Source organism: Corapipo altera, unplaced genomic scaffold, assembly GCF_003945725.1.
Source record: "Corapipo altera isolate COAL_440 unplaced genomic scaffold, ASM394572v1 23, whole genome shotgun sequence".
NCBI classification, from domain to species: Eukaryota; Metazoa; Chordata; class Aves; order Passeriformes; family Pipridae; genus Corapipo; species Corapipo altera.
Window position 1 is genome coordinate 22,376,547 of NW_020884878.1, and position 14,520 is coordinate 22,391,066.

The following is a 14,520-nucleotide window of genomic DNA, read 5'->3' on the forward strand; positions in this document are numbered from 1 at the left end:
GATAAGTAAGCCATCCTTAAAATTGTCATCCTAGCAATTTTAAATGTGCAACATTCTCAAAATTGGATTTAGTTATTATACCTCCTTAGTCTCTTCAGAAAATGCTTGCAGAATATCAGTCTGCCTGGTGTAGTTTCCATTGGCGTCTTGTAGTCCCTGGAGAATACGCTCTCTCAGAACCAGAACAGAAACTCGTAGCTGGTGCCAGAGTAGTTGTACTGTATGGATATCGACTATCACATTGACAGAGTAAGACAGAAGCTTCAGGGAAAACTCAGTCTCTAGCAGAGCATGAATTTGTTCAACATGATCGGATATATCTTCACAAATATCCTGTAATGGAAAAATAAAGTAGACATTTACCTACAGGCATGGTCCTTTCATGGATCAGTTCTGCTTTTCATGTACTTTTAATTAAATGCTGAATAGATTATTTCATAGAGGAAAGATACTGTAATTAATACATTAATTAAAATATCTTTTATTTTTTTTAATTCATGGCAATGCTACAGCAACTGAACCAGCAGCTGTCTGTTCTCAATACTGCTCAGTAAGTGCAGAGACAGCATACAGTAAAGAAGGATGGCACAACAAGATCACATGAATCAGAAGCAGAAAACTAACACCATAAGGTGACATTCTAGAAGACAGCAATAAGAATGAAAGTGATAATATTGCCATGGGCTGTCTCTGTCTCTGCTCCACACACATGCACACCAGTTGAAATGCGAAGAATCTGGTCTGTGCCATCATCAATAAAATTCATTTACTCTAGCCTCTATAACCAAGTAGCGCAAAAGTCATTGTGAATAAGCTATTTCTGTGACTCATTGCTGACTGCAGGAGTGAGAGGGCTTTAAGGGCTTTAAGGTTTGCATAGTCTTGTCCTGGGCTTAAAACTGAACTGAAGAAGATTGATGGAAAAGGAGAAAAAGAGAAAACAGAGAAGATATGAACAATTGTGTTAGGAAAGGAGAAAAGAGAAAAGTTACCAGGATATAAAACTAAGGTTTTGATGGGATGGTATCCTCCAAATTTAACAATTAATGTTACTGATTGCTAAACTGTGCTGAATACAGAGTAAAATCATTTCAAACTATTCTTAATTTTCTTTGTGAAAGGATAAATCACAATACTAAAGAATATTTAGGCATATGCTATTGAGCAAACAACACTGCTTTGTAACAATTCTGTTTGAAAACTATGTGTAAAAAGCCTGTTATAAACAAGTAAGGAAATTTTGATTAAAACACTGAAAAAAACTAATACTGGATCCTAAGGCCTTTTTTCCTAGATCTCTGGCATATATTTAAAGGTGACTTAATAGTATATTTAAATACAACACCTATTTCTTAAAAATGTATAAATTTAATTCATACCTTCAGAAATATCCTTTTTATATACATCAATAAAAATGAGAAAATGATTACCATGAAGACTTACTACAATGAATAATGAAACTTTATTACAATGAAGCAGTCTCTGATGGTACTCTTGTGGTTTCATACAGCGATAGCATAACAGGAAAATCAGTAAATCTCATTATTTATAAAATAATAATAGTGTACACTGATTTCTATCAGTTCAGATTTGGCATCTTCAGTCTGAAAGTAAAGACAAATTATTGCTTATGTAATTGTACGTATGTAACAAATTAAACCAAAATTAAATATCTAGATAATATTAAATAATTCTGTACAACAGATAGCACAATATTCGCTACTATCATTGAGTGCAATTGGTACTTACTCATTTTAACAAAGCACTGACATTTACATCAAGTTCCCTGCAGGAGCAGTTCTCAGAAATGCCAGATGAGCACAAAAGTTTGGAGTTTCAATGAGCAGAGCGTTGGGACTGCCATGAGAGAAAGGCAGTATCTCCTCAGCTCCCTTGCTGTAACAACCAGAATCCACATTTGCAAGTACAATACACACAGCTTCCTCTGCCAACATCTAGGGCTGCAAGTGCTCAGGCATTCAAATATCCACACGCTTTCAGGTGAGCAAATAGATGCTCTACTTACTAGATTAGTATGCTCATCTAATTCTACAGATACACAGAGAAAGCTAAAACTCTTAGCAAAATATTTTCCAGGCCTTGGAAAAAGTTATTATTATCCATTTAGTTATTATTGTCCATTCATCCAACTACAACTTGACTGAAAAACACAGCTGTAATTCTACGTTGTTTCAAATGTTTGAAAGAATATTTCTAGTGAATTAGTTTGACTGAATTTGCATTCAGTTCTTCAAGATTGTCAGTCTCTTTTTCCTCTTGGCCATAATGCAGTTTAATTTTCATTCCAGGGATAAAAAAATAAATTGTTGCCCAGTAACTGCAGTTTTTTTAATTAGGTACAATCTACAGAAAAATACTTAATATCTCTTCATTTAGGCTATTTATGTGAATGAGCTTAAGGATGTGCCAAACTGCAAAAACAAATTTTCAGTATTTTCCAGGTTCCCATACACAGGTACGTGCTGAATTCAACTGCCATAAGAATTCTCAGAGTGGTAGAAAACACAAAGTCGTAAGAGGAAAGAATTAACAATCAGCAAGTGTCTCCTGACAACTGTTAGATAATGTACTGAAAATATTGGCTAATGAATCTAGATAACACTCTAAATCAAGAATTCAGACTCACACTTCAAAAAAGTTTTCTCTTGATCTCCCATTATGCTAGCTACCAAAGCATCTCAAATTTCTGAAACTTTCCACAACAAAACAGACAATTTTTTACTGAAATGCAAATCCCAGTACCACTAGAGGTTTGAAAGAAGCAGATATTCAAGGACATATTCTGTTAATTTTTACATCCTTGCTATAAGTGGCTCATTTTCCTCAAAAAGCAAAGTCTACTTATTCACAGACTACTGCAGGTACAGCAGAGCCAAGTGCTTTATGTACTAACAAGATAATTAACAGTTCCTGAGATTCAGTAACATGGAAAGAACATAAGGCCAACCTTGATCACATCCAAATAAAGGTCACACACTCTGATCTTAACATATAAGACTACTATCTCAGTAAAAGACAAAGTACCAGCTCATAAAGGATTTAGGTTATGAACAGAAGAGGTGAGTATATTTTCCAAGTGGTTGAATGATCCAGGAAGGAAATCAAGTCCCTACATACCTTTTCATAACATATAAAATCTGAGCTCCATTTTCTGACTGTATGGTCAGCTCTCTCTTCCTTCTGGCCTGGAATCAGTACAGCTTTGAATGGTCACTATAGTCTAGTCGTTACTTATATGTGAGAATTGAAAGGATTTTTCCCTTTCTGATAACTATGTTGACAGGATGTAATCTTTAGGGTTATTGGTTTGGGAGTTTTTTTCATTCTTTTCTTATGAGATGAAAATCTGATTGAAACACTCAGGATGTCTGATTATGTCCAGTTCAATATTTCATATATGCTGTGCAGTCCATCTGCATACGCACTCTAAGTCTGAACACAGACAAAAGTAGGCTGGATTCATTGTGTGCTTAGAGAGCAGCAGTGTCAATGCAACTCTCTTACTGAACAGGCACCAGCTGCTGATGTGATCTCCAGTAGCTGAGCAGCAGTTCCTGATATTTCAGACTCCACATGCATGACACACTGTCGTATATCAGTCTGTTGGGTATTTCTTAAAAAAAATGTGAGGAGTCATAGCTTGACATTCCTGCATCACATAGCAATCTTTTGGTGGGTGACTTCTATTTCAGCTGAGCTTATAGCCTTTCTCAAAAGAACTGGATTTCATTTCACCACAGATCAGGTTCCTGGATAAAATGAGTTAGACTTTGGTTTGTGGGAAGTCTATCTTATATAAAGTTGGTAAAAAAAAAATTAGGTCCCTATTGTTATCCTCTTTGTTTTTTAATTGACATATGATGATGTGAAGGTGAAGGCTGTGGAAAGGACAGAAAAATAACTGCGTAAAGGCTAACGCTAGCCTTTAAGAGAACAAAATTATGAAGAAATTTGCCAAATAACTTCATGCTGATTAGTCTTCAGCAGAAAGACATTATTAAAGCTGCATCCTATTTACTTGCATCTCTTCTCTACATTTGCCTAAAGCAAACCAGCATATTGAGAGGAAACAATATAATGTCAAATCCAGTTGGCATTGTGTAGCACAACTTTTCTTACTACAGTATTTGATGTCCAAATTTACATATCATTCAGAAAAATTAAATAATTATATCTGGCAGAGCTGTAAATTTAATAATTTTCTGTAATAATTAATGCAGTTCAAATACTGCATAAAAATACTAGGGTATTTTTATTTTTACACAGTTTCATAGTGGTGTTAAAGATTTTGTCATCCTCTCACGGGCTTTCCTGCAGCACTGACTGTGGAATTTCTTAGGCTATAAGGGTTGTACCCATTTGGCTGCCAACTGCCCACTTCACTCAGTCTTCCAGACAGCTGATCCTGTAATTTGCAGCTGCTGAATCCATCAGCCTCCTCACAGCCCTCCACGTCAACTAAAATATCCTGAACTGCAAACACTGCAGTAGACGAAGAAAAAGTGCATAAACAAACACTCAAGAGTCAATGAAAACAGCTTTGATGTCGACTTTTAAGAATATTTTCTCTCTGGTCTTCAAGAAATTGTGTTAATATGTACATGAAAATATTGAAAGATAAAAGGTTGCAATATGTTTCTTTAGAGTTAGTATCAGTGACAGAGAAGCTATTCTGGAGATTTCTATTCTTTGATCTTGCAGTAAAACCTCAGCAGGAAAAACAGATTGCCATTGAGTCTTAAGAGTACTGTACATGCAAACATAATCTATGATTTAAGATATTTTGTCTTTCCTTTTAAGTGCATTTTAATTCCTCAGAAGACAAATATTCCAATCAAAATATACAAATTCCTGTCTTTAGAAAAAAATTAGAATACATGACAAAGAATTTTCAGATTCATTATTTTAAATGTACTTGAAGGTTGTAAATTAAACTCACTCTCTAGACTGCCCTTTAATGCTTATGCATTTATAAAAGACAAAGAGAGTGGTTTTTATTGCTGAGTAAAGATTTGCACCTTTCAGAAAGGTATTTTTCCTTTAAAATGCACTCTGACTTCTCAAAGAGAAATAGTTTCTCGTTTTTTTCATCCTTATCTGCTGGACATCCAAACGACGTTATAATAAGGATAAAATTGTTCTCTTCTATTTTGAATTATTGGTGAAACCTTAAGAACAAATATTACACACACCTTTTTTTTGCAGCTATTTCTAAGTAAACAATCAAGTCACAAAATAACCATACATGAAAAAATGCAGAATTTGACTAGGCAAAATCAACTCTCATGGAAAGGTGTGGACTGACTGCGAGTTACAAGTTTATCAGAAAGTAATTGAAGTACTAAAGTACTGCAGCTGGTGTGGCTGTGCCATTCAGTGACATGGGGAAATGAATATATTTTACTGGGTGAAGAATGCAAAGTGCAGCCTAAAACAGCTACCAGGAGGGTCCTGAGGTCACTGACCCTGCCTGCTGCTGACAGTGACAGCTTGGAATCACATTGTTCCTTGAAGTAAGCTTCTCCACTCTTCCCTTTTGATAATACACATACTAATGACAGTAACTTTTCCTGGTGGACCATAATTTTCTGCACATTATTCTCTTTCCCAGCTTGGCTTTTATTTTGATTAATTTGCTCTTATTATTTTAAGGGAGCAACATTTTAATCATCGCAAAATTCCTGTAAGTGGATCTAAGATGATCCACTTTCTATTGTACAAATTGCAAAATTCTCAAAAAAGTTTTGAAATTAACTGTTGCGTCTGGTGAACTCTAGGTAGGTATGTTTCTATTGTGTTTTGTTATGCCAGGAATCAGTGTCACATTCTTATATCCCTGTACTTAAAAATAATGTGAAATAGATGTCAAATCATCAGTTCTTTGATAGAGCTGCTAAAATAGTAATGGTTTGTCTGGGTTTGTAGCAGACACGGAGCTGCTCCATAATAATTTATTAGCTGTTTATGTGATGTTTTATTAGAAAAGTTTTTGTGTAAGTATATTGGTTGACTATCAATCTACAAGGAAAATGAGCAAGAAGAAAGGAAGAAGATATGATGTCACGTGCTAAGAACTTCAGGCTGAGGGAAAATGCCTGAAATGTTAATGGTGAAACTCTTGTCTCAGGATTCCAGCAACTTGCATTTGTTTTGCCATATGGGCCATTGCTGGGGCCAAAGGATCAAACATACTGGGAACATGCAAAAGGATCCTTTTGTCCAGGAACAGGGCAGTTGCTGCGGGGAGTTATTCCAGCACACTGCCAGGACCAGCTGCAGTGCCCTACAATTCTAAGCCAGCTTGTACCTTTTCTGCAGGAGGGAATGGATGCAGAGAAGACAGCCTGCTTTCAAATGTTTATTTCTCCTATTAAATTTAAACAGTCTTTTAATGTAAAAAGACTTTCTGACCACAACATTTACCACAGGCCAGAACCCTAAATAGAAGGAAGAATGAAGTTCACCCACGAAGCTTCAGATACTTGATGTACAAAGCCACTCTAAGGCCTGGGATGGAACTGGAGAGCCACAGAAAATACGGCATTAAAATGAGGCACCGCAGAACTGTATTGAAAGAGTATTGTGTAAACAGATCTGGACTAGCCAGTTCTGGGATATTCCTGACATCAGTAAAATCGATGCATGAATTACATTTGTGTAAGAAACTACATGTGCAAAAGAAGTATGGCAGCTAAGTTGCTGTGGGAAGTGATGTGACATCTGCAACTAAATGTTGTTTTCATATTCCTGAACTTCTACTGGTTCTACTGTGCAATGTGCCTAAAGCTACAACTTAAAAACCCTTTGAAATCTTCAGAATAAGAAACATATTCTCATATGCCCCAAGCCCACAAAGTCAGAGACTTTGCCTATTAAAGTTATCACTGTACAATATTCCTTCCATGTATAACTGTAAAGATTTTCATTTATCTGACTTTAAGCATATTAAGGCAAACTGATTTTTATCAAGGCCTAACTTTGCTAATTTTAAACAAATTAAAACTTGATAGAAAATGTCACATTTGTGCTGACTGAAGCCTGTTTTTTTACCACACTCTGGAAGACAACATTGCACACGTACTCTAGAGCAGTTCTTCATGAAGGAAGACAGACAGTACTGAACTGTGTAATAGAGTAGCAGGTTTTGGTTCTAGCTGCTTCAGACAAAAAAAGGAAAAATACCAAAACCCAAACTCATATGAAAACCTAGCAAAACAACTGGCAGTAGAGGTAAGTTTCAGCTTTGAATATGTTCCATTCTTGTTCTGTTGTCATTTTTAGTTTGAAGACTTGGAATTACTCCTAACACAGAACAAGAAAATTTCAAGAATTCTTTAAGCCTTCTGCAGGGCCATAGGATCTTCATTGTCTGAGCTCTATTTTCTAGTAAGCTGATCTCTTTGTTCATTTCTGCAAGAAAATACATTCATTTATTTTAAAAGATTTTTCCATTTATAGACTTTGTCAGAAAGACCTTTGGTTTTATTAAATTCAATAGACTTAATTAGGGTCTTTGGTATAGAACAGCTGGTCCTAAAGAGAAGAGTTTAGGTGAAAGAGAAAAAAATTTTGGAGAAAAAGTCTCATTCTTGAAATAATGAAGTTTCAAATAACAAACAAAATGTATTCCTACATAAATAGCATTAAGTATTTTGGGCAGCGATGAGCTACTGAAATGTAAGATGCCAAAATAAATAAATAAATACCAGGAACTTCAAGTTCAAAGAGGAGAAAAATTCAGGCCTTCTGCATAGACATGCAGAACACAACAGAAAAATTTTAATCAAAATATTTTGACTTGCTCAAGCCAAAGACTGTTAACCTCATTCACTCTCTTTGACAGAAGCTTAGTGACTATAACAGAATTTATTAAAGGATGGTGAGACTCTACTCTCATCTCAAATGAGATATGAAGGGTCAGAAGTGAAGAACTACCATCTGTGCCAGGTCTTCTATGACAAAAATTGATAGCATGATAAGAAGTTTTCAAGATAAGTGGCTGTTTATATCAGTGCAGCTAAGCCTCCAAGAGTTCTATGACATGTTTTTGAAGTTATTTTCCATTAGTCATTGTTTAGGACAGCAAAAAGGACACAAACTCTCTTATTCTTTATTACCAGACTTCATTTTATTAGCGCTGTTGTTTCCTTTTACGTTGGTCAATGAATCATAGAATCATTTAGGTTGGAAAAGATTGAAAGTTAATATTTAATCAATGAAACCTTATGGAGATCACTGAGATTTTTTTGCTTGGATTAGAAACATGGAAAAGGAACCTTATAGTCTACCTTGAATGCTGCCTGCTGTTTGTAACTTTCCTGTACTTTTTCCCAAATGACAAATGTTCAAGTCATCTGGAAAGCCCTTGTAGGTCCTCCAAAGAGTTAGTAACAATTAAAAAGCACTTAGAGCATGTAGAGGCATTTCCTGTAGTCTGAAAAAGCTGCCACCTACCCAGTGTGCCAGGAGGCTTTGTTCCATTCTGGATATCACTTACTGTGTTGTAAGAGTCAGGGTAAGACTATACACAATAATGCTAGAAAAAAAATTAAAAATTTAAAAAACAAACAAACAAACAAAAAAAGCAACTAAGTTTTCTATACCGAGGAAGAACAATTTGAAAGACTGTCAGAAAGTTATTTTACATAGTTAGAGTCTTAAGTGAATAAAAAAATAAAAGAATAAATTTTAGGTAGAAAATAAAAATTTAGCAGATTGAATCTTAAAGACGTCTAAAATGTCCAAGATTTTTATCCTAATTTTACTTCTGAAAGTGTACATGAAATTTCTTGATTTACTTATGGAAAGAGTTCTTCAAGCAGACAAATAAAATCCCTTACTATAGAATCACAGAATGGTTTGGGTTGGAAGGCACCTTAGAGATCACATAGTTCCAACTCCCCTGCCATGGGGAGGGATACCTTCCACTAGACCAGATTACTCAGAGCCCCATCCACCCTGGCCTTGAACACTTACAGGGATGGGGCATTCACAACATCTCCAGGCAGCCTGTTCCAGTGCCTCATCACCCTCGCAGTAAAGAATTTATTCCTAACATCTAATCTAAAGGTACCCTCATTCAGTTTGAAGCCATTCTTGTCCTACCACTACAGTTCCTGATGATTATGATTATTATGATTCCTAATTAGGCAACATGTTAAAAATTGTTCCTCATTAGTGTCTGATATGTGCAGTATAAGTCACAGAGAGTGTTCCTGTGTTTTTTGACCTCCAATGCAATAAACACAAAACTAAACAAAAACAACCCTAATTTACATCCACTAAAGGAAGAATACAGTAGGCTTTTTGCAGACTTTTTTGAGAAGGAATATAATAGACATTAAATTGAAAACCTGGAATTCTGGGACTGGCATGACCTTCAAAGCTACCTGAGATTTCACATACAAAAGCAATTAATATAATTGTACCTAGTAGTCTGTACTATCTGATTATTTCCAAATCTCACTGTCATCCCACAGGCATATAATTTTGATACAGATGTATATTCATAGGTTTGTGTAAAGTATCTTCTTTTCAAACAAAATCATGTCCATAATATTCCTTGAATTTTTGATTTAGATGTAAATGGATGCTGTATAAATAGAAAATTATCAAAAACTCAGATTTTGCACCATATTTGCAGTACATTGATCAGAAATACTTCTAACATAAGCTACTAAAAATTGCCATATCTAGTGGACACAATAAAGCACTTCTTTATAATCAAATTGTCTCTAAGGAACCTAAAATTCACTGTCACTAAAGTTCACAAGCATTAATAATAGATGCTTGTTCTGGCTGCTTATAAGATTGAGCACACCAGACATTAGCATTTTAATACTAAATTTGGATCTAAATATTTAATTTTAAAATTAGACATAATATTGTAGTTATAACTACTCAAACACAGTGCATTTGTAATTTAGAAACATGTTACAACACTGCAGCGTATATTCCAACAACATATTCATACAAGGCATATTCCAGTGTGACAGTTCTGAAAAGACAGTTTGTGATCTACTAGGATAATTTTAATTGTGCCAATTTTTAGCTTTACAAGAGAACTTTCCAGTGCAAAGCACTGATACACTTAATGGCTGTTAAGATGTTGATGCTGCTTGAGAAAGTACTTGTGTACTACAGTAGAACTGAAGTGCCTTGAAAGAAGGAGAAAATGAGCAGTGTTTATCTAAATATTTATTCAATTTTATATACATATACATATATATAGGCAAATATATTTATCACATGCTGCTAACCTGAATAAGATCCTTGATTTATAAAGCACTTCATAGTCAGTGTTGTTTATGTCTTTAAGAAAGCAAGACAGTATGACCTGTGAGATAAATTGTTTCTTATGCTGACAGGGAACAGTTGTACCTCTGAACAGACTGGTGTTTCTTTATATGCCATTTTATTTTCTAGCTAAACAGAGATAAGTTATAAATTACCCTTGTCTGGACTGTAGTTTTCAGTGATGAGTGTAACTGACTGCTGTGCAGACTCAAGGAGAAAGAGAAAGGTTGTTGCTGTGTCTGGGCTTGTAAAGTAACCCTTTGAAATTCAATAGCCAAATTTGTCTGTACAGAAGTTAATGAAACTAAGTGCTTCAAGCTTCAAATGCATATTTGTGCATTTTATTCACTTGTAAATATTTATATTTCCTGCAAAATTAATCATCATCAATTTAGCCTCGAATTGAATCCTAAATTTACCCAAAGTCAAAACTTTTATCTTCCTCAGATAATAAGATTCACAAAAAATGGCATTGGATCCTTGGATTGTGGCATTCTGAAGTATAGACAGGAAAGAAGGAAAGGTAAGTAGCACATAAATTGCAAGTGTTCATATTTCCATATTCTTCTTGGAATATTTGAGCTGGGTCTGCAGAGACCTAACTTGTTCACAAGCTTTCCTCTGTGATAAAGTGGCCATATTGCTGCTGGACTGGATGTGAGCCTGGAAATACAGTAACTCCACTCTCGTGGTATTACATTTGAGCAGAGGCCCTGCCAAAGCCTGACTCACCCTGCCTAGCAGAGGCAGCTGGACTAAGTCTCCACCTCCTGCACAGGTAATATAAAATGCCCATGGACAATAAGGGACTGTCTAACTCTGGTAGGTTAAAGACAGTGTTACTGTACAGCAATCTTGAAAAGAAAAACACTTGCAGCAGCCCTGGCCATAAAAACGTGATGTCTAGTCTGGAACTTCTAACAAGAAATATGCCTCTCCCCAAACATCCCAAAATCCTACATTCTCAGGGGCTTCTGTATACCTTTTGTATTTTCAACACATTTCAAAAGTACAATATACTTCTATGCAGGTCATCTTCTACCAAAACACATAATTCACTAAGCTGTAGGAAAAGCAAAAACTGTCTTCCCTTTCTTGACAAACTACAGTCAGATATCAGTCAATCTTGGCAAGTTTGAGTAAAATGGAATGAGTATTGGCATTTTAAAATAATCTTTATATATCTCCTACAACTCTAAAATATTGAGGTCTTTTCACAGAGACCTTTCAGCACTTCATCAAGAATTTTGTAAGAAACTGTGTCACACTGAGCCAATGAGAAGTTTGGTCAGCTGAGAAATTCTTGAAATAGTACAGATAATGGCAAATCTGTCAAACCTAATATATTTATATATCCCCTCTAAATCCATTTTCTTAAAATTCTACCACTGCCTATAATTCAATATCCTGCCCTTCAAAAATACATTAATCAAGCACTAATAGGTTACCTAGAACATTATGACTCCTCTCAGCCATTACTATAAATTAACTTGCAGCAAGACATACTAAAACCCATACCAACTGTTTAGCTCTCTTAATAAGGGCTGGGGGAGGCCATAGTTCACAATAGAGAAGTATCACACTCTGAGATTGAAGCGTGAACACAAAGGATAACAGAATTGCTTGATGTAATGACCCTTTCCCAAAACATTAGCCATACCTTGCTTTGAATCTCACAGTGTGAAGAATTTCTAAAATTTACTGTTAGTCTTTATACTTCGTTATGTCTTTTACAATTTCAAATGGGATCAGAAGAATCAAAATAATTCAAAAATTTCTCCTGAAGACATTCCCAACTTATGAAAACTGTTTTGCAAACTTAAAATGAAACTCAGATAATAATCAGAACTGAACTTGACTCTACACTTTCTGATTTTGTAAGCATACTGCAAAAATAAAGTAAAGCAGGAAAAATATTAACTCCTGAGAAACTTTCTTTGCTTATCAGCACAGATAATAAGCATGGCAAAGGCAATTACTTTATCAGCTGTGTATCTTTACCTCATTCAAGGCAATCACATAAATGCAAAACATATTTGGACAAGAAGCTATCAAGTCAAATGAAAGACAAATGAAAATATCACTACAGGTGTGACAACAAATGAAACATAAGTAGAGACAAAGGGATTGAGAAAGCAAATTTTAAAAAGAAATCTCTAGATGGCAAAGACTGTGAGCAATTTCAAGCAGTTTGTACACAGAGGGACTGCCCTCCAGCATGAACCCAGAGTGCTAAATAGCAGATTAACTTCAAAATCACACTCCCAAACCAAACTAAAATGGTAATATAGCATACCAACAGAAGAGCAAAAATATCTCTCTAGTTCTTCTATGGAACAGAGTTAGTTCAGATTCCTACTCTACTGATACATTTCAATATCTGAAGCAGCACTCAGAAAAGAATATGAAATGGAGAAATAATAGGCACCAACTGCACTTAGTCTAGTACTGAGCACATATAGCTGTAGGAGAATTTTTCACTCCTTGTTTCTGAGCTTTAAATTAATCTTTCACAAAAAGCACTTTCAATAATACACCAACAACTGCCATTATGGAGATGAAGGTTTTAACTTGTTTAGCCAGCAAAGTCTAAATAAGAGCAATTGGCCACTGACGCATGGGCAGCTGAATATCAAAAGTAAAAACCTTTTAAAAGTAAATGAACAATTCCTATCCAAACAGCAGAGGTAGCTGCTGCCATAATCTATGGCTGATTTTCCATTCTTCTGGCACCTTACAGAGACTATACATCAGTCGACAATTCTCTATCCAGTGTCAACTTTTGCTTCAAGGAAGTCAAAAGACTTTATCATCTTAATCCAATGCAAATCTTTGAAGAAAATAGTCTTGGCTAACCAAAAAACTCCTGAACTTTTCTGTAGATACAATTTCAAAAGAATGAATAATTTTGCAGAGAGAACAAATGCTTTTGAGTAGTCTAAGGATATTCCTCAGGATATGGCATACACGCAATCTTGTGAGTTGAGAAGAAAATTAAAACAAAGGGGCTTTGGAAAGCACAAAAATATCAGAATATTTTTAAATGGTCTGTTAAACTAATGCAACTGTGATAAGCATCAAATTGTTCGTGACATTCAGTCTCCTTATGAAAAGCTACAGAATTTATTAAGTTTTTATTAAAAATAGTAAAATCTACATACATTGATGAAGTTTCCTGTTTTCTATTACTTACACGATTTTCTGTCTGTTGGTTTCCCAAGCCTTTACTAAACACATCTCTTCACAATATAGGTCAAAGTTGTAGCCAAAGCAATGCAATTATAAACTTACAGTGTCTATTTCTAATTATACTGTGACCTATAAAAAGTTAGCTGAGTAATGTTTCAGAGAATGGAGACGATTGAGCATTAAGTTTCACCTCGACACATAAAAAAAAGCTATAATATTCACATCAAAAAGGGACCAAGAGTTTTACACATGACAAACATCTTTTTTACCTTCAGAAGTGAAAGGTTATAAATGTTTAAGCCTAAGATTGTGATTGCAGAAACTTTGTAGAACAGTGAGTGAAAGAGACCAAAGAATCTTCTCTCAGTATTCAGAAATTAACATCCACAGGGAAAAAAATCTGTCAATTTTGCAAGTCAGATTTACAGTGCACAGGAAATGTACTATTTCAAACTAAACAGGTTAAGATTATGCAATACTTATAAAGAACTTGAAAACCAGCTGATACAAAAAAAAAAATGCTTTTGTTGATAAAAAAAATATTGCAAACTGATACTTTATTGCTTTATTTTTTTAGCATTTTGTAAAATATTTCAGTTTAATGGTATCTTACCTCATTTATACCACAAGGAGAGTTTTCAGGAATCAGCTTTGCAAAAAAAAGACTGTCCCATTTCCTTACCTTAGCTGAAAGAGTTACATGCAACCAGCAATTCAAAAAATAAGTGTCTGTTTTCAAGAAAGACAAGTAAGCCACAGATGATCTGTAAGCAAATCCATCTTCAGTGAAGAGTCAACAGCTTTTGTTTTATATGAAATACAGTGAGTAGTCTGCTGCCTCTACCTGTGTTATTGGGCAGATCAAGTTTAGGCCTGTCTGCTCTTCCCCTGCACGTTCCAAGCTACAGTAGTGATTTCTCAACATTCAATCTGCTGTATGGCAGCTCACTGAAATTTCAGCCGACACTTGTAGACTTGCAATTAGCAAGGTTATTTTAAGCACTGACCTAAGTT

At 35.1% G+C, this 14,520-nt stretch overlaps 1 protein-coding gene across 15 annotated transcripts in view; it reads right to left on the reverse strand.

The window, feature by feature from the left end:
* The window catches only part of AKAP6 (A-kinase anchoring protein 6), a 274,869-nt gene that overhangs the window by 188,096 nt on the left and 72,253 nt on the right, over positions 1 to 14,520 (reverse strand). For 13 of the 15 annotated variants that reach the window (XM_027638234.1, XM_027638231.1, XM_027638225.1 and 10 more), the window contains one exon: positions 82 to 333. In XM_027638234.1, coding sequence (XP_027494035.1) covers positions 82 to 333 — 252 coding nt within the window. Of the gene's footprint in view, positions 1 to 81; positions 334 to 1,443; positions 1,535 to 14,350; positions 14,479 to 14,520 lie in introns of those variants that run through there. The other 2 variants (XM_027638239.1, XM_027638240.1) reach the window with 2 other exon arrangements.